At 47.1% G+C, this 18,910-nt stretch overlaps 1 protein-coding gene across 35 annotated transcripts in view; it reads left to right on the forward strand.

The window, feature by feature from the left end:
- TCF7L2 (transcription factor 7 like 2) overlaps positions 1–18,910 on the forward strand; it is a 187,437-nt gene that overhangs the window by 148,851 nt on the left and 19,676 nt on the right. For 26 of the 35 annotated variants that reach the window (XM_016146308.2, XM_016146303.2, XM_016146309.2 and 23 more), the window contains 3 exons: positions 13,611–13,743; positions 15,983–16,085; positions 17,959–18,045. In XM_016146308.2, coding sequence (XP_016001794.2) covers positions 13,611–13,743; positions 15,983–16,085; positions 17,959–18,045 — 323 coding nt within the window. Of the gene's footprint in view, positions 7–13,610; positions 13,744–15,982; positions 16,086–17,958; positions 18,046–18,910 lie in introns of all 35 variants that reach the window. The other 9 variants (XM_016146304.2, XM_016146306.2, XM_016146330.2 and 6 more) reach the window with 2 other exon arrangements.

An 18,910-nucleotide genomic window follows, 5' to 3' on the forward strand; every position in this document is an offset into this window, starting at 1 on the left:
TAGATGGTAAGCGGCCCCTCGCCGGCGGGCGGCGGAGCGCGGTGGCCGGCCCGCTGCGTCCCCGCGCCTGCCCTGTCGCGTCCCCGCTTGTCCAATGCCATTGCATGCTCCTGGGCTCAGCCTTCGCAAGCTTTGCTGTCACTTTGCAGTAACTTTTAAGATTGATGTCCTTTGACTGATAAGGTGCCTGATGGAATAGGTCTTTTTTTTTTTAAGTCTTTAAAAAAAAATGAACGAAAATAAAATGATGTTACTTTTTAATTTGCGAACTTTTAGCCTGTGACTATAGAAACCTGCTTTGTTATTATTGTTGAACTCGGAAGTATTCGGGGAGAAGGTTTTGTTTCTTTTCCCTCACCAAGTTAAAGTCACAAATGCTCCACCCTCCTGTTTCCCCTCCTCCCTGTCGATCCCCAAATATTTTCCTAAAGGGTTTGCATTTTTCTCCTTTTCATATGTATTTATTTATCCAAGACCCATTTTCCCCTCCTCTCATCTCAAACTTCTCTATTTAAAAAAAAAAAAAAAACCACGAAACAAAACTTTTCTGATGATGTGGATGAGGACAGTGGGATCTTAACTCACAGTCCTCCATCGTCTTTATTTCTAGTGCACATGATTGTAATTTCATGCTAAAAGGAAAAGAATCTCTCTCTCTCTCTCTCTTAAGTTTTTTTTATTATTATTATTTACAAAATCCCACAGAACTTTGCAGCATCTGATCGCCTCATTTTTTATGGAAATGTGCTCAGTGTGGGTATACTTCTGACCAATTGAGATGCTCTGGGGTCCAGCTGGGAACTGGGAACAGCAATCGGACAGCAGATATCCTAAAGCAGTTTCTTAGGAGGAGTTAGTTTGAAGAAATTCAGGAGATTTCCCTGTTCTGGTTGAGGAGGAGGAGGAGGAGGCGGTCTGTCTGGAATGTGTTGGCTCACCTTGCTGTTTTCATTCGCCTTGTCTTTTGAGAAAACCGAAAATAAATTCAAGCCAAAGTTGCCCATCCTGTTGGCCGCACTTTATAAGTTATTGTTGCTGAATGATTGGGAGCTGTCCATCAGTGGGGAGGGAACTTGCGGTTTACTTAAGAAATTGCACGTGTGACAAAGGCAGCTGGCGGAGTGTGGTGGTCCCCGTGAATGGAGGGAGGGAAGGCAATTAGGGGGCTGTGTGGTTGGGGCTTTTTACTTGTCAAACTAGAGGCTCGTCGCCTTTGTTACCGCCATGTAAAGGGAAATGGCAGGGTTTTGTTTTGGTATGAAGGGCCTTAAAGATTGCTGCCTGACACTTACACGGGATGGCCGCGCAAGTCCAGCAAGAGGGGCCACGGAGAAGTATTTTTAAGAAGAAGAAAATTAAGAATTCTCACTTTTTGGTATCTTTAAGCCCTTTCAGGCCCCTTTTTCTGTTTCGTTTCGTTTTGTTTTTTTTTTTTTTTGGGGGGGGGGGTGTTATTAACTTGGCCAGCGTATTAACAGATTGCTTAAAGACCAGTATCACGACAACAGCCCTGTGCTGGGTTTGGAGATAAACGGCTGGGCAGTCGAGTTGGTAAATTAAAACTATCTCCTCTATGTTAGGTGCCTCGCTTCCAGAAAAAAAAAACAAACCTTTGCCACTGGTCTTGCTTCAAGCAAGACAAACCCAGGATGCCTTGCGGCAGCAGGGGTGTTCTCTACTCTCCATGCAAATCGGAGTTGTGTGTTTGCTTTTTAACACTCGGGTAGGTAAGGGGAAAGGACAGGAAAGGTGGTCTGGGCAGAGTTTTGTCCTCTGCAACTTTCTTCTGTCTTTATCCCTTCCTGGATCAGCCACCCTCCCACACTCCCCCTCCTCCTACCCCCACCCCCCACCGCCCTGTCACGTAAAATTGGACTATTTCAGGCTGTGATGTCTTGAGTCTCAACTGCAATTAAGTTAAACCCACATATGTGTACCCGGCCCTGGATCCTAAGAGAGCCCCAGGAAAAGTAAGTCGGGTTCATTGGGTTCAGAGAATAGCCTTTGTGCCCCTTGCCGCCTCTCTCTCTCGCTCTCTCTCTCAGGAAAGCTCACAAAACTCAGCAAACAGCGAGTTAGCAGTCCGACTACTGGAATGCCGGTGAACGCAGGGAGCTCCTGTCCCTCTGCTTGCAGAGAGGTCAGTTGAGACTCTCTCAGGCACAGTCTCTCCCTCTGGAAGGAAGAGAGGGTGTGCGCGTATGGCAGGCAAGGCCCTACCGAGTGTCACTCCCGTGTCACTGTGACAAGAAAATATACTTTTCTCCTCCCTCCCCCTCTCCTATCACAGCCCTCTCCCTAAAAGAAATTTGTTTTGAGGGATTTGACAATCTTGCAGATAAAGTGCCTGCCTACTACATCTGGTTGATCATTTTCCCTCATGGCTGACCGTAATTTCTTAGCTACTCTTAGCGGTAGCTCTTTCCCTGCTACCCAAGGTAACGGGTGAGGGAGGGGGACTTTGCTTAGCTGGCTGGGGGAGATGGGCCTTCCCCCTTCCTCCTTCACGGATTTTGCAGCGGTAAAGGTTAGAAACCAGAAGGAGTTTTAAAATTAAAAACAATTAAAAATTAATCTGCAGCCGGTTGAACTAGATTATTAGGTTTCTTTTTGTTTTTATTTATTTTGTTCGTTTTGGTTTTTGAGAGGTGCATGTGGAAGGGGAAGCATTAACCAAGTAATTTTAGGCAACATGAGTGAGAACGGTGAGCATTTGGAGAATACCAAGGCAGAAATTGGGAGCCAACTCCATCTCTCAAGATGCTTTTTTTCAGCTCTTTAAGAGAAAGGAATAAAGGGAGGGGAGGCTGGGAGGAAAAAGAAAAGTGAGAAAAGCAGTAAGGGAGGAGGAAAAAAAAGCGGGCCCGGTCCCATCTTGAAGGTACAAGGAAAGTTTTTTTTTTTGAGGTAGAGAGCAAGAAAACCAAAGCTATTATGTACCCTAGAGATGCAATTTTAGTGGGAATGGAAGATTTGAGTGGGAAGGGAGGCACAGTGGCCTCCGGGTTCTCTCTCTTCCAGCAGTTGGGCGGTTGGCACCTCAATTTGAATTGCTGGGTGAGTAGTGGGGTGTGTGTGTGTGTGTGTGTGTGTGTGTGTGTGTGTGTGTGTGTGTGTTGTGTTCCTTCATGTCCTTGCTAATGGTCTTGACCATTAAACCTCTGTGCTTTTTTTTTTTTTTTTAATTCAGATGGTGGGAAAGAAAAAAAAAACAAAATGAGAATAAGTGGTTGACTCAAGCTGTGCCCTTTCACGATGTATTTTTCATAGCAGTTTTTTGGGGAGGGGGAGAAAGGGTTAAAAAAAAGATGGGGTGGAGAGAAAGCTTGACTTTCATCCCAACCCTAAACAGTTATATAGCATCGCAGAGCCGGCGGCTCCCCAAGTGCGCGTAAGCTGGGATCTGGCAAGGGGTGGCGGGGTTTGGGGTTCCTTCTGACAAATAAATGTTTTTTTCTTTCACCCATCAGGGTGGGCTCCATTGGAAGGAAGAGAAGGAGAAATGACATTGCCTCATAGAGGAGTGTACTTTTTTGAAACTCGAAACATTTTCGAGCAGTAAGGCTTCCACAGTAGCAGCCCTTGTCTAAACCGTGTGTTCTGGTTTCATATTTAATGCTAACTTTCGGTTGCTCAGTCTTTACTTGTATTTATTTTCAATCCCCAGCCTTTCAGGGCTAGTCTTCTTCCTTGTGGTGTTTGTATTTTCTAAACTTAATATAAAATGTGTTTTGGAAACCTGAGCGAGAGGCTGCTGACAGCCCACTGTGCTGTTAATGATTAGGAAGAAGGCCTTTTCAATACCAATTTTGAGTTTAGGATACATTGCACTCTGTTGAACTATTGGGTCGAAGCTTTTGCCATAAGCTCTGAGGATATTCTCTCGAATTTGGCAGGTGATCCGATCCCTTAATTATCTTTATTATTCATTTTCTGATTTTTTTGTTGTCGAATGGCCAAACACAGAAACATGTGCATTGGTCGATCAGCTCTTAGATCCGATATTTTAGGGAAGAAGGAATGAGATATACTACAGACTAGAAATAGAGTCCTTGTGTTTTCACCATCTTGGTAAATCCTATATGTCCCGTAAAAACACGGAGTGGTAGAGAGCACGTCTTGGTTTTTCTTTCTGGTTGTGTGCAGCTTTCTAGTCCAGTGTACGACTGTGGAAACAGTCCAGAATCGTGGAGAAGAGGCTGCAGGCAGGCATTGCCGACGCGTGAGCTGTGTTCCTGCGCATTTCTCACCCAGCACAGTCTCCTGTTTTTGAGGTTCCAGATCTTCATTTACTCAAATTGCTTGGGTGCTGCTTCGGTGACGGTTAAATCTTCCTTCTTGATGTCTTATAGGAAGGGAGTTGCTTTGCAAGGGTGAATCCCCGACTCCAGTGATACAGATATTTTGATCTTTGTATTGTCACAACAGGCTGCCGCATCGGCATTTTCTGGAAGCAGCAGAGCCTGCAACCTTATATTCTTATGAAAACCTCCCCTTTGCGGTTTGGGGTTGGTGGGGGCCCCGGCTGAGCTATGTAACGGAATTCTTTCCTTCTGCAGTATTTTGGAATGTGATGAAATCCTGACATGCCCTTCAGATTACATACTTCTACACACATTTGAGCATTACAAAAAAAAAAAAAAATTGAGCTTTGCCTGGGTCACTCCCTGGTTACCTTAAACTTCCCAGTCAGTTTGGAGTCGGAGGGAGCAGCAGTGAGTGTTGTGTCCTTACCCCACTGCAGCTCTGTGTCCTTTTCACACGTATCCCTTATTGAGGCCGTAGAGGTCAGTGGAAGGATGCCCACACTTAGGGCACCAGCAGGGCAACATAGAGCAGAACAATGCAGTTCCGCCCTTGCATTGTCTTCCTTGCGGTCTGCCTTCGCTGAATTCCTGCAGAATCCAGAGTTTGGGCGTTTGTGCCTTTTGGACCACATGAAGATTGGTCATATCTCCTTTTAGTTTACCTGTTCTTTCTAAGGGAGAATTTACTTGTTTTCTCAAGAAATGGCTGTTTCTTGAGCTTTTATCAGACTCCATGTAGCAGGCATGAATTTCAAATACGCTTTAGATTTGAAAGTTAGGCACAGGGCGTAGAAGAAAAACTAGACATTTTTAGACAGCCGTTCATTGTAAAGAAATTAGAAAAGTAGTATCGGATTTTGCTCCCGACTTCTTTCTCGAAATCCCCAGGATATAATAATCATTATATACTTACAATTTACTTTAAATCAAAATTGGTGATTTCCTTTCCATTATATTTAGAATTACGTAGATTTGGGGTGGTTGTGTTTGGGGGTGGAGTTGGGGGTGGGCTGGAAATCATTATTTTTAAAAAATTGTTTTCAGTTTGAGCTTTTGGATTTCTTCATTTGGATTAGGTTAGTTTTATTTCTGGCACTGTTTTGTAAATCTCTCCTAGAAACAGCCATACCCTCTTACCCAATTTCCAAACATTCTCTGCACACTCAAATACTTAACAAGATCGATTATGTTAATGCCAGTCTTTTAATTTCCAAGTAGTAGAGAAATATCTTGCGGGAAGGCGGAGATTACAGATCCCTGGGAAATTTCTTAGGGGTGAAGTGGCCGGTTCTTCATCTCTGAGACCTGATAAAGGGTTAGGACAGTCAGAGAACCCCGTGGCGCTGTCACGCCCCCCACTGCCCTCCAGGATGCTGGGGCATGCTCCTAGAGGGAGGCCGGCAGGAAGAAAACCTTGGGAACTCACTGGTCAGGGGTGAGACGGAGCCCAGACCGGGCGGCCCACGACTTCAGCTTGCAAGTGCTTTGTAGGGTAGTTGCAGAGAGCGGCGAGAGCACAATAGGATGCTTTCTTTTTATTGGAAAATAAATGAGAATGAGTGGAAATAAATTATGTTTAATGAACTTAACTGGAAGTAATTGTTGAAGAGCCTGTGAAAGCACAGCTTTGCTGGCCTGGGCCTCGGCCGCGGCTTCACAAAGCCAAGCAGCTGGAGCACATCTTTATTTTCCAGGTTCAAATGTCCCCCTTCGTGTGCCCACTCCCCCACCCGACACCTCCAGCCCCGCCCCCACCCCTCCCTGCCTCCTTTTGGGGGATTAAGAAAAGGTCATTAAGAAGAGCTGAATTTGGCCCCCTAAACCCTTAATGCTTGACAGTCTTGTTTGGTTTGTTACCAGTTGGGTTGTTATATTATAGAAGAGCAAAAAAAAAAAAAAGTGTGTGGGGGGTAGGGGCAAGGGCTTAGGATGGTTTGAATTAGTTCTATGTATATTCATGCGTATGTGAGAATCTGAATGAAAATCGACTGCACATTTTTTCTCTCCCTTCCCGCCCTGTTCAATCATTTTCTTGCAAGAATTTTAATGCCTGCGTGAGTACGCGAGAAACTGTGAGTCGGCAGTATTTTGTAGATGACAGGGAGAAACTTCTCTCTTCCTCTTCTTGCTGTCTAAATGGATGTGATTGGAGGAGTTGGGGTGGGGAGTCGGCCGCTGATAGTTTACAAAACAGACAAGCAGCACCCAGAGTGTCGGGCTTCCACGGCTGCAGACGCCGGAACTTGTGCAGCCGTGCGGCTGGCTCCATGGTCCCGCAGTAGCCCGGGCGGGGGACTTCAGCTATGTGGTGAGGTTGCGGGGGTGGCTGCCTGTTCTTTCCTGCGTCTCACAGGCAGACTTTCCTTCAACCGCCTCATTTCTCCAAACAAGACTCAAACCCTGTGAAGCCTTCTCTTTTTTATTTATTATTTTCAGCAGGCAGTGCTATGGTATCAGTCGAAGCCTTGTCCAGGGGGACGATGCGCCATGAGCTGGGCGCAAGGCCTTAGGAAGGAGCAGCGTGCAGCCACGAGCCGAGCCTGGGCACTGCCCTCCATGGGTCCTCACTGGCTGGGCTTCTCGGAGCTGTGAGGGACCTAGGGTGACATGATTGAAGAAACTCATTTGGCCTAGGTGGAAGTCCAGCTGCCACCCTTCCCTCTGTGTATGTAGGAAGCCTGCAGGATGCCACAGCACGGTGTTCACCTGATAAGTGGGGGTGGGACCGTGTGTGCAGGCCTGGACCCAGGTTGGCCTGTGTCTCTTTGAGGTGGTTGGAGGAGCTCAAGTGGTGGCCGATTGTTGGGGTGATGCGTTGTTGGGACAGGAGGCTTAGCTTCGCTGACTGTTCCAACCCCCTTTGGCACATAGTCTGAAAAAAATAGGGCTGCTCGAGTCACCAAGGGCTTGTCGATGAGTAAGAAACAGCCCCTTGTTCACCCCCAGCCCCTCCCCCTTGCCAGCACGCCATGGCTCCAGTGACGTGCAGCATCTGCTAACGTGTTGCTGGTTGCCATTGGCCTCGGTGCAGCCACAGTAAGTGGCATCTGGAAAAACGCGTTGGAGATGAGCTATAAGCCCATTTTTTCTGTAAACGGGGAGGGAAGTGTCCCTTCCCGATGCTGGTTTCAGACGCTGGGAGGGCTGGAAACCTAAGACCACCGAAGACCTCCATCCACCCTGGGGAGGGGAGAAGGCTGACAAATGCTCCTCTGTGCTGCTTTTGTTTTATTGTGCTGGGCTCGTAAAGGCACTTTCTGGCCCCATTTTTCTTTTGCAGAAAGGGAGAGCAATAGGGGAGTATTGAAGAGGAGGGCCGGCGGAGAGGCCAGGGCTAGCAATGGCTCTATTTGTTTTCAACGTCTGTTGATTAATAGGTTGCGAGGTGAATGGCAGGCTTTCATTCCCTTTGGGTTCCCCACAGTTACAGAAGGTTGAGGGGTTGGGGTTAGAGGAGGGCTAGCAGGGGGATCTAGAAATGCCTGAATCAATCTTCCACTTGCCAGGTTCCAAATCATGAGCCGTGTTCAGGCGGGTGTGGGGCGCTCGGCGACGAGGGTGGCACGGCCAAGTTGCAGGACACTATGCTTAAGGGTTCTTGAGAGGTCAGAGGTCAGCCACACGCACACCCCCATTCCACCCCACTGTAGTTGGATGGAAACTTTGGGTGGAAAGGCTTTGTGCTCTTTGAGGGCTGTTAAAGGACCCTTTCTTTATAATTTAACTATTCAGTACTCAAAACCCATAGAGCTTAATGAACAGAACTGGGGAAGGCTTAGTTTGGGGTTAGAGCCATTTCTCCAGACAGAAAGCGTAAAAGCCCTGATGATTTTAAAGTTTGATGAGGATTTTGGTTCCTTTTAAATAGCTTTATCTACTTCGCTTTACTTCGGGTTTTCAGCTGACTTCTTTTTGAGTTCTGGTCAGCTGGAACGGACCACACATGATGTGTCTCTGTCACTGGACTCCTGCTGGGCCCTGATACTGCTTGAGCCTGTATTGGAGAAGCAGAAACATCTTATTACCTCCCATAGTCAGCCCATGCTGTAAAAACCCCTTGTAAAAATACTTGGTGCCCTATGGTGGGGATGCCTTGGCTGAGGCAGGGAGCCTGGAGCCACTCCTAATTTGGGGTGTTTTGGGTGTATAGGGGACATTGTTTACTGAAACTGGTCTAGGTTCCAGAGACTGGTACATGGGAGATTGGGGACAGTTCCCTTTGTGAGTCCGGAAGCATCTGTATCCAGTTGGGAAGGTTGGCACAGGCCGAGCTCATGAGGTGCAGCTCACTCCATCAGCAAGACAACGAACCGCATCCCAGAGCTTTCTGCAGTTGCAGTAGGGGTGTGGAGTCTGGCAGGTCAGGGTACAAGGCCTGGAAATACCACCTTCCCCAGGCCCGTGACTCAGGACGGATTTCTTCACCTGCTGTGTGGAACCGCTAACACATGGCTACCACTTCGCAGGTTTGTTGAGAAGACTTAGTAGATAAGAGCGTGTCACACCCAACACAGCGGCAGGTACAGAGCCCACTGAACGGTGGCAGCGGTGAGATGTGCCGGTGTTGACTGGGGAGCGTCAGGAATGGCAGTTGGTCGCTGCTCCTGCCCCCTGTCCTCCCCTCAGATCACCTAGACAGGGGTTCGAGGTGGCTCCATGGGCGAGTTTCAGGTGCTGCCGGTGTGGGTGTATCTGGGCAGCTGCGACGTAACTCCCTGAGTCTGTGTGGAAAACTTCGTGAAGGTTCGCTGTTTCCGTGGCTCAGGGATTCCTGGTGTTCATTGTATTCTTAAAGGGTGAAATATCAGGAAATCGGGCTCTCCATACAGCTGCCCCTGACAGCCACCAGCACAACCTTGAACGTTACTTAGCTGTCCCTGGAGGTAAGGATTTTGCACCCCAGGTAGTTTTGAAGCCGTACGTAATATTTAGATAAAGCAGTTCCCTAGAAGGACCTGGTTTTACGTTGCAGTTGTTTACCTTGAACATTGGACTCCGTTTGCGAAAGGATAACGGGGTAGGAGATGACGCCAGCACTCCCAGTACAGACTTCTGCTTTAATTTAGACTTTCTGGATCATTTATTTGTAGCAGGTTGTCTGTACCCCTCCCCCAGGAAAGCTGCTTCTCACACCTGAATTTTCTTAGGGTGGCCCAGTGTGGAATCTACTCCTGAAAGGCCTGTTTAAAGAAGTGGGAGCTCTTAGAAGAGAAGGGAGGGAAGTCGAAGGGGCATTTCCTGTGTGCGTGGTTTTGCCTTTCATTTATATCAGCTCCTCCTTTAGGGCCATCACCCTGATTCTGGACCTTGATCATTCCGGACTATTTTTATTTAATGTTCAACTCTTTGTTTATTAGCATAATAAAGTGATCTTTTCCAAGGAGATAATGAAATATATTTACGAGTTGACTATCATGTTTTTAAGAAGGGCATGTCTGAGGAAGAGTGCCCATAAAAACATCCATACGTTCCTGCCCCTTAGCTTTGCAATAAGGATTGAAGTCTGCGGGCTGCATTTTCTCCCCTGTGAATTTGATGAGAAGAGACAGGAGGGAAAGCGAGTCTCATCTTCATCGCATGCTCATCATTAGTGTTCACTGACAGTATTTCTCAAAAACTTCCTCTGCGTTGCATGTGCAGCTATGTATTGGGCACTGCGTTAAGCACTTTGTAATCCTGATCTCTTAATTTTCACAACAATCCTATAGAGGTAGACCCAGAGGCTGAAACGGAGGCCCGAGAGAAGTTGCACAGTTAGATCGGTGAAGTCGAGTTTAAAACTCGGCCTTTCTTGAATCACAGATCCACTCATGGTCACCGTGTACATGCGGTGGACTCTCAAACCATCTTTAAGGCACTGTGAGAACAGAGCGCTAGACTAAATGGTTTCTGAAGGCCCCACCCAGCTCTGTTCTGTGACTCTGTGTGGACTCCATTTACATAGCACTGCCATTTACTGAAACGAGTCCGTGAGATCGGCTCTAGCCTTCTCTTCCTGTAATGCTTGCAGTGGAGGTTTGATGCAGTTTATGAGATTGTGCTCACCACTTCCACACGCTGGGCATGACAGGGGACACGAGTTCTAGAAGACACAGCCCATGTCCTTAAGGAACTTAGCTACAGTAGCACCAAGGAAGGTGCATACATGGCCTCAGCAATGGGCATCATGTGACATAGGAAGAAGGGACTGGGGGTCTGAGCCTGGAGACATGTGGGCATTTCCAGAAGAACGCCTCCCTGTTGTCAAAGCAGTGCAGGTGCAGGCAGGTCAAACGGAGCAGCAGTTGGACCCTGGTTTCTGCAGATACCACTGCATTCCTCCTGCTTTGCTTGGGAACCAGACAGCCAGCTTTGGAGACGTGCGGTTGTATTGTTCCATGGGGATCTGCCTGGTATGAAATCATGATTAGAAAAGAGAGCCATGTCCATTTTCCCTTCTGAAGCTAGGCAGAAGTTAAAACTTCGCATGCCCTTCACTCTACCCTCATGCTTTGGAGTGTTGACCAAACAGGAAAAGACTAATCGGCTGGGCTGAGGGGCGCAAGAGCAGCGGGAGGATGGCAGCAGCCAGGACAGGTGCCCAGCTTTGGTTGGAGTCACCTTCTTACACGTAATGAAGAGACAGGGAGAATTCATTTGAATTCCGCATACACCCAGTAAACTCCACTGACGCCCAAACATGGTCTTCGTCCTTTGCCGGACAAGTTGAGAAAGACGTTTTCCCCATCATTTCCTGTTAGTCTTCCTTAGAACGCAGCCGTGGGATCTGCACTTCTGTGCTGCAGACGAAACCGTGCCATTGGGCAGTTCCTCCCTAAACCGCCGTTCCCGTGCTTACCTCGTGCCAGGGTTCGTGTTAATCCCTTTCTGCAGAGTCTCTGAAGGACTAGGACTCAAGTCTCTTGTAACCTTTGTGCTTGTCTGTGCCTGCGTGGCTCTCTGGTCAAGGGGTAATGGCTGAACAGAAGAGCACCACCTATGACCCTCAGTTGGCAGACCCTAATGCCTAGGCCCTGAGCCCCCACATGTGCTGAAACAGCCCCCCCCCCCCCCGAGAGCTTTCCTAGGATTGGGGATCTGCACTTGTGATGAGCATCCTGAGAGAGGCTTGATTCAGCCAGGGTTGAGAACTGCAAATTTTACTGCCCGCGCTCAGCCTTTTCGCTCTCATTGTGGATTGTACGCTTGCTTCCTTCCATTGCATGTGGCAGTCCCAATTCCTGGTAACCTTGCAACCTCTGGGTGACAGTCTTCCCTCCTCTGGGCTATCCACACTTCCCGCTGAACCCACCGGTTTTCTGCACTTACTTTAAACTGTCCGTGACCGTTTCCTTTAAATGCTTTCATTTTAGTGGGTATGTTTCTTTCCAGTCAAATAGAAGACTTCTAGAAGGCGGCAACAGTCACCTTCCTTTCCTCCAGTCCATCTGACTCTTCCCGTCCCTTTCTCTCCCTCCCTCGCCCTTTCTCTTTCCCTTCTTCACCCTAGCACACAGTGGGAGCTTATTTGTTGGTTACTTTTCAAGCTGTCATAATCAGAATTGTTCTCCTAAAAGACTCCTCAGTGCCCGTCCGTGAGAGGCTGGCACTAGCCTCTGGGCAGTAACCCTTCCCTCTGCTGGCCTCGGCCTGCCCAGCCCTTCATAGCCTCTGCTAAGGATGCGATACTGGGTTCCAAGCTCCCTCTGCTTTGGTGATTTTAACCCTAGTGTTCTGACTGCAAAATGATAGCTCACCCTACAAGCCTATGAGCAACTCGCCGTCCTTTTTCTCTAAAAATATCCAGTCGTTTAGGTATCATTAGACCAGGCTGTTAAAAGTGTTGACTTCTTTCTCTTGTACTTTTTCTTCTGGAGCAATCCAAGAAGGCCATATTTTTCTTTTCAGAATAAACTCATGAAAAAGTTAGAAGTACATTTTAAAGAGTAACTGTGGTAAGAAATACTCTTTCCATGTTATACTCCTTTCTCACCTATTTAAAAAAAAAAAAAAAAAAGAAGATAACCAACTGCTTGGTGGTCCCTGAACTCAAGAGGCGCTAGTGGGCAGCGCTGGAACCTCACTTCCTTTCTTCTAATGCGATTCCTTTTCCTTGATGTTAATGCAAGTTGTGCCTTCCTAAAAGTAATAAAAGGAAATGAAGACACGTTCTGAAATGAAACTTGACTCTAATCCATTCATCATCTAATACTAGCCTCTTTATCTTCCCTGGTACCTAATCTGGTTAAATGTCCCTGTTGTAGGATTTTAGTGAAAATCCTCTATTGGGAATAGGGTTTTTTGCAATTGGATTACTCTCAGTAAATGGCCCAGTAGTTCGCTTGTTTCAGCTTAATTTTTTCTTTGTGATCTTGCTGGGCTAAGTTATAGCATAGCAGAGCGAAAGGGGGGTGGGGTGCGCTGAGAGCGTGGTCGGGGAGGCAGAGGAGAATAATTTGGGAGGGTCTGGTCATGGCAACTAGAAAAATCTTAAAAATGCTTTTTTCTTTTCTTCCCTGCTTCTCTTCACCTATCCACCCTTCCCAAACACAAAAATGTCTGTACTTCGTTTTCTAGGACTGCCCATTTCTGAAACACACACACACACACACACACACACACACACACACACACACACACACACATTTATTAGCCCAATTCATCATCATCCAGTTAATTTGCCAGAGTTCCCTGATGACTTCCTAATGAATCAGGCTGCTGTAATCTGCATAAAATATGCAGGTGCTTGCTTGAGAGCTTTCTGGTAAAGTTCACACTCCCAGCCAGGCCAGGAGTGGGCTTTTCATCCACGGTCTCTGTAAAGGATTGACATGCCGGCTGGTTCTGAGGGGCAGGAGCCTGGGGTGGTGGCTGAGGAGGCTGGGTGGGTGAGATTTGGGCCCTGCCGGGTTTCTTGTGACTGATGGTTTTCCTAGTGCCATCCCCGCCTCCTCGTAGAGCAACGGGGTAGGAGATCCACCCCTCATGCAGGAGCACAGTAGGCCTGGGAGAGTAAGGTCCCCACTTCCGATTTACCTGTTGATGGGAAAAGTGCAAACTGTGGGCTCTGTGCTGGGGTGGCGGTGGAGAAGGTATTTTAAAAGCCAGGCTTGGTGGGAGGTAGAAGCTGCAGCGTGCCTCCCCAGAACGCTGTCCCACAGCTATCTGTTCTCTTTGCTACGTGGATGGGGGCCAGGGTGGCCGGCGGAATTGAGTGCATCTTGACAAAGTCCAGGAGGGAGGGCGTGGTCAGGGGACCACAGGTCCCGTGCGGCCGGGGACCTGGCTTGACGGTGTCTTTCTCTGTCGCTTTCCTTCCCGCAGTCGAACAAAGTGCCGGTTGTGCAGCACCCTCACCATGTCCACCCTCTCACGCCTCTCATCACGTACAGCAATGAACACTTCACCCCGGGAAACCCACCTCCACACTTACCAGCTGACGTAGACCCCAAAACAGGTAGGCCGCGTGCCCGGGTGCCAAGAGAACGCGCTTGTCCCGGGGCCACCGGAGGGCCTGCTGGGGGAGGGGTGGGAGTGTGGGCTTGGCCGGGGGCGGTGGTGAAGGGGCCCCTGTAGTAGAAACGGAAGCCCTCCGGGGAGCCCGGAGCCTGGCAAGGGCCTGGTTTCCTCTCTCCTCGGAGGAAGTCCATTCGTAGCGCTAAAGTTCTCTAGGGCTCCAGGTACCCCTAGGAGGGAGGCTGTCTTGGGAACCTGGCTGTGAATCACTCAGTGTTTCTCAGGAGTAGCTCATGGTTTCGAGAGCTGCAGACTCGGAGGTGGTAGTCGTTTTAGACACATCTTCTGGGCTCTTCTCAGCTCCTTAGGAGCACAAGACCCCTAACGCCATGGCTCCCTGAAGGGCTGGTTCCACTGATGACTGGCGGACTCCAGTCACTTGGTGAGGACTTACTGGCACAGCCTCAAGAGACCACGTCACCGGGTTCCACATTCTCGGGGCTGATTTACTTGAGTTCTTCTCCCCACTACAGTATCCTGGGTATGATCAAGCCCATTATACAGATGCGAAACCCAAACCCCTGGGGTTTCTTTTGTATCATATGATGACCAGTAGGATCTCAAGCAGAAGTTGCTGTGTTTTCCTTTAGCCTTGTCCCCTCCTTTCCATCCTGTGCGCTCATCGACTGCTTTCTCCCCAGAGGGGACAGAGAGCCTACGACAAGGTTTAAAACAGGCAGACAGCTGCAGTTCAAGGTCAGGTGGTCTTGGGAGAACAGCTGGGGCTGGGGCATCTTACAGGCTGGGTGGTGCACTGGCTGGAGTTTCTCTTCCGGGCCAGTTAATTAGAAGGATGGATTTAAAAATGGCTATTCCATGTCACTTTGTCAGAGGGAATTGTTTGGCGTTGGGCTGAGGTAGACTGCCTGTTCAGGCGGCTTTTGCTGCCCCTGAATGAAGCCACACATTAGCTGGTTTTTACCAGCCTCTGAGCCCCCTTTGTGCTCATGGCGGGGGGAGCCGAGCCTGGCGCTCGGATGGCGGAGAAGCCTGCCAGCCGGCCCCAGGCTGCTCGAGTGAATGGCAGCATCAGCGTCTCATTTAAATAATGGTAGTACAGGGAATAGCTTTTAAATGGTTATCGTAAAACATATGATTAACGTCTGCGGACTGTTTACTTTTCCTCCATGAACATTCTTTCAAGTGTGCGAATGGCGTGGTGTAGGGTCCAAGCCCAGCTAAATCTGTTTGGTTTTTGTAATAGAGAGAAAGCAATGTCTACACGAAAATGTCACCCAGGGAGACTTAATTTACAGATTAAAAGCTTCCTGAATGAATTAAAAAAAAAAAAAAAAGAAATAGTTTTCATCCACGAACACATAGCTCATGCCCTTCAATACTGTTTTAATTCTGTGGTATTGTTCCTTTGGCTTCCCACATGAGCTGTGTAGGTCAGCTCCTCGGCATCAGAATTGGTCCCAAAGCTCTTCCTTTCTAAGAATTGATTGCTGGATGTGTTCCCATGGAATGAATGAATGAATGAATGAATGCTCCTGTGGCAAGGGCTTTCGGGATTCATTCCTGTGTGTCTCTTGAAGGCCCTGAACCACCCCCAATGACACAGCAGTACCCAGTCAGCAGGTGGGGTTAACTCATGCTGGTGACTGTCCTTTAGAGAATTAGTTTCTAGAACTGAGTTTGCCAGGTCTCCAACATCTCCTGTCACTTCAGTTCAGATTCTCCCTTGGCTAAGATGCCATGTCATTCGGTGAGTTTCTCTTACAGTTCATCTTCTAGGCTGAGGTGGAGAATTCTGAAGAAGGCAAGGGTAACCTTTCCAAAAGCCATAACTCCAAAAGTACATCAGAAATCAGAGTAAACTCGTTTTTATGAGAGTTAGAGTATGTCATTAAAGAGACCGAAGAGACAGGTTGTGAGGGCAAAGGGAATTGTCACTTGATCACCTACTGTGTGCCAAGCCCGGTTTTGTTTTGTTTTTTTTTTTTAATTCAAATAACCACACCAATCACATGAGGCAGAAATACTCCAGTTGGTATTTTGTGAATTTGTCTGTGTTTCCCCAGTGTATCGATCCATCTAGAATGAGATAAACCATAATTGCGAAAAGAACCTCATGCTAAGATTACAGGAGAGATGCCTGCTTCCATCCTTTCCCTACTCCCATCTCTCGACAGTTTCTCTCTCTCTCCTTTGCACCTAAAATGCGCTTCTTTGCTCAGGAATCCCACGGCCTCCACACCCTCCAGACATATCTCCGTACTACCCGCTGTCGCCCGGCACCGTGGGACAGATCCCCCATCCGCTAGGATGGTTAGTACCACAGTAAGGAGTTCCATTTTTTTAATTTCCTTTTCGTTTCTTACATGGGCATGCTTATTATTTATTCTGCGCATGTGTGTGTATGTTTTAGAAGACAGGCTGGTAAGAGAGGGCGGTGGGAGTCTGTAGGGGAAGGGTCTTGCTGAGATGCCCTGTGGGAGAGTGGGCAAGCCAGTAGCCATTGAATGGATTATGTAGGAGAAAGAACAGTGACACTTAGCGTTCTGAACCCATGGTCCCCAAAGGCTCTAAGTTTCTCTCTGTGAAGGGAGGTACCCTTAAGATACTCTGGGAATCGCAGAAGGCGCTGAGGGCTTCTGTCCAATGAAACTGATTATAGCTCTTCTGCTGGTGGCTGCCCAGACATGAGTGCTGTCGCTGGATCGAGGCGGTAATGGAGTGACCACGGGCACAACCTAGCGTGGTAATCCAGGCATGGGAGTGGGAGTTATTCTTTAACAACCCTACCACCTCATTACAGTTGTGACTCCCAGCAGTGGAAAGTTTTGTCTGTTGAGAAGCTCCATGTTGTTCAACCAGCATCTCTCTGAGATTCTACATATTAAATGCTTGACCTATTTATGGGGTGGGGATGGGGCAGCTGGACTCTAGCTCCCAGCAGCGCCCAGATCACCCAACTGTCTTTTATAATTTGCCTTCCAATCACCATGTCTTGGCTTTTACATTACCACCCATTAACCTTCCCTAGATAACTTAAAAAAGTGTGTAGAAAGGCCTGTAATACCTAATCATGCCATGTATGTGTGTACGCTTGCATGTGTGTAATATGTTTTGTGATTGTGTGTTTTTTGTGTATATTTTTCTACGTGTTTATATATGATCTCTACAGGACAATTTGTTGAATCTCAACAGGAATAAATCTTGGTAAAACATTCAAGCTTGGGTCTTGGAAAGACAGCCTTTCATAACCTTAAGGAAGATATAATTTTGGAGTGGTTTCCCACCCCTCATTCTACCCTTATTTCTCCAGTTTAACAGATTCTACTCTGTTTTTATTTGTTTGTTTTTAGAAACAACTGTGTTACGTAGTAGGTATACTAAATACCAACTCTGAGTATAGTTTCCGATTTTGTTCCCCTAAATTTTGTTTGGGAAGGTAGACATGGACTGTCTACACGAGCTCGAGTCCCATTTCCTCAAATTGTTCTCAGTCATCATTTGCCCATTCAGCTGATGGGGAAATGTTTGAAGGCTACTTAAAAAGACTCAGACTACCCTCTGTCAAAAAAAGTTGTGTGTCTTTCATGAGGATGCTATTTTGCATGTTGCTGTATTTTTTAATTATTGTAATGAGGTGTGATTGTCTATTGGTTACCCACAATTCTTCTTGGGGACTCTCCCCCCCGGTAACTCTTGTCAACACTTGTTAATTTGACAAAAGGCTACAAATTAAGCTCTGTTAATTTAATGTTTTCTCACCGAGATCTAAATACCGAAAGAGGCCCAAAGCGCAACTGAAGTCCTTTGATTCACTGTACTTTATTTTGGTATAAATTTACATTCATTATTGTTTTCCTTTGGATGTGTAGCCCTCAATTAGTGTGATGGCTCCATTAAAGCAAGCGAGACTTCGCCTTTAATTATTACAACAAAACACCTAGTTTCAGCTTGGGGAGAGGGTCTCTATTGACATAAGCAGAGGTTATAAAATTTAATTAGCCATTCCTATCAGATTTATGGCATTCAAATTGTTCTGTGTTTCTTCCCTTTGATCCTTCCTGTACAATTCCCAAGATTTTTGTTCTGATCAAATGAGAATAAAGCTTACTGTGCAGAGTGAACTTCTCCTTTTTCTTTCTCTTTTCCCAACCCCCATCCCTGTTTGCGCTCTCTCACTCTGTACCCCTCTTTGTAGGCAAGGTCAGCCGGTGTACCCAATCACGACAGGAGGATTCCGTCACCCCTACCCCACAGCACTCACGGTCAACGCTTCAATGTCCAGGTGAGTTCCAAGCACAGGGCCTTCCACCAAGGCCATGGTCAACTTCCGGAAAGTTCTCTATGTTGCTACCAGGCCATCCACATCCAGGGCTGCTGATACCATGTGAATCGAATGGTATAAGACCCATAGAGCATTACACTTTCTTTCTAAGAAAATGCTGAAAAATTATCCTGAACTTCCCAGGTAGGTGATGATGAAATTTCAGGGTCAAATTGTTGAGTCAGTCAATTGAACGGTATCTTTTGTGAGAGTTCAAGAAGGCAGGAAGAAGTAGTCGGAACATTCAGAGCTTATTACAGCGTTGTTTCTCTGTTGCCCTGTACTGGATAAGGAAGGGAAGGGTGGAAGCGGTTTTATCATCATACAAAGAAGAGTTTGAGGAAAGGTGATGGGTCTTTCCAAAGCTCAGACTCCTCAGTGTCGGTAAGAAATGACACCCCTCTAAAGTGTCATCGTTCAGTAGAAATATCAGGTGAATCACACATGGAATTTTACGTTTTCTAGCAGCCAGATTAAACAAAAGGTTAAAAAAAATGGTGAGATTGTTTTTAATATTTATTCAACCCAGTAGAGTCAAAATATGATCCTTCTGACATGCTGTCCCCATTAAGCAACTGTGAACAGGATTTTTACATTCCTTCTTACACTTAGTTGTTGAAATTCGATGTGCATTTCATACTTATAACACATCTCAGTTTGGACTGACCGCATTTCAAATGGTGGCTAACCTACCACACTGGCCTATGCAACTATGAAACTCTGAAAGTTAAAAAAAAATCATGCGCATATGTTTTTAAGCATAGAAGCACATATACAGCATGCACACCTACACTTGCATGTGTGTACCTAGGTCTTTCTAATCCCC

Source organism: Rousettus aegyptiacus, unplaced genomic scaffold (assembly GCF_014176215.1).
Source record: "Rousettus aegyptiacus isolate mRouAeg1 unplaced genomic scaffold, mRouAeg1.p scaffold_m13_p_6, whole genome shotgun sequence".
In the NCBI taxonomy this organism is placed as follows: domain Eukaryota; kingdom Metazoa; phylum Chordata; class Mammalia; order Chiroptera; family Pteropodidae; genus Rousettus; species Rousettus aegyptiacus.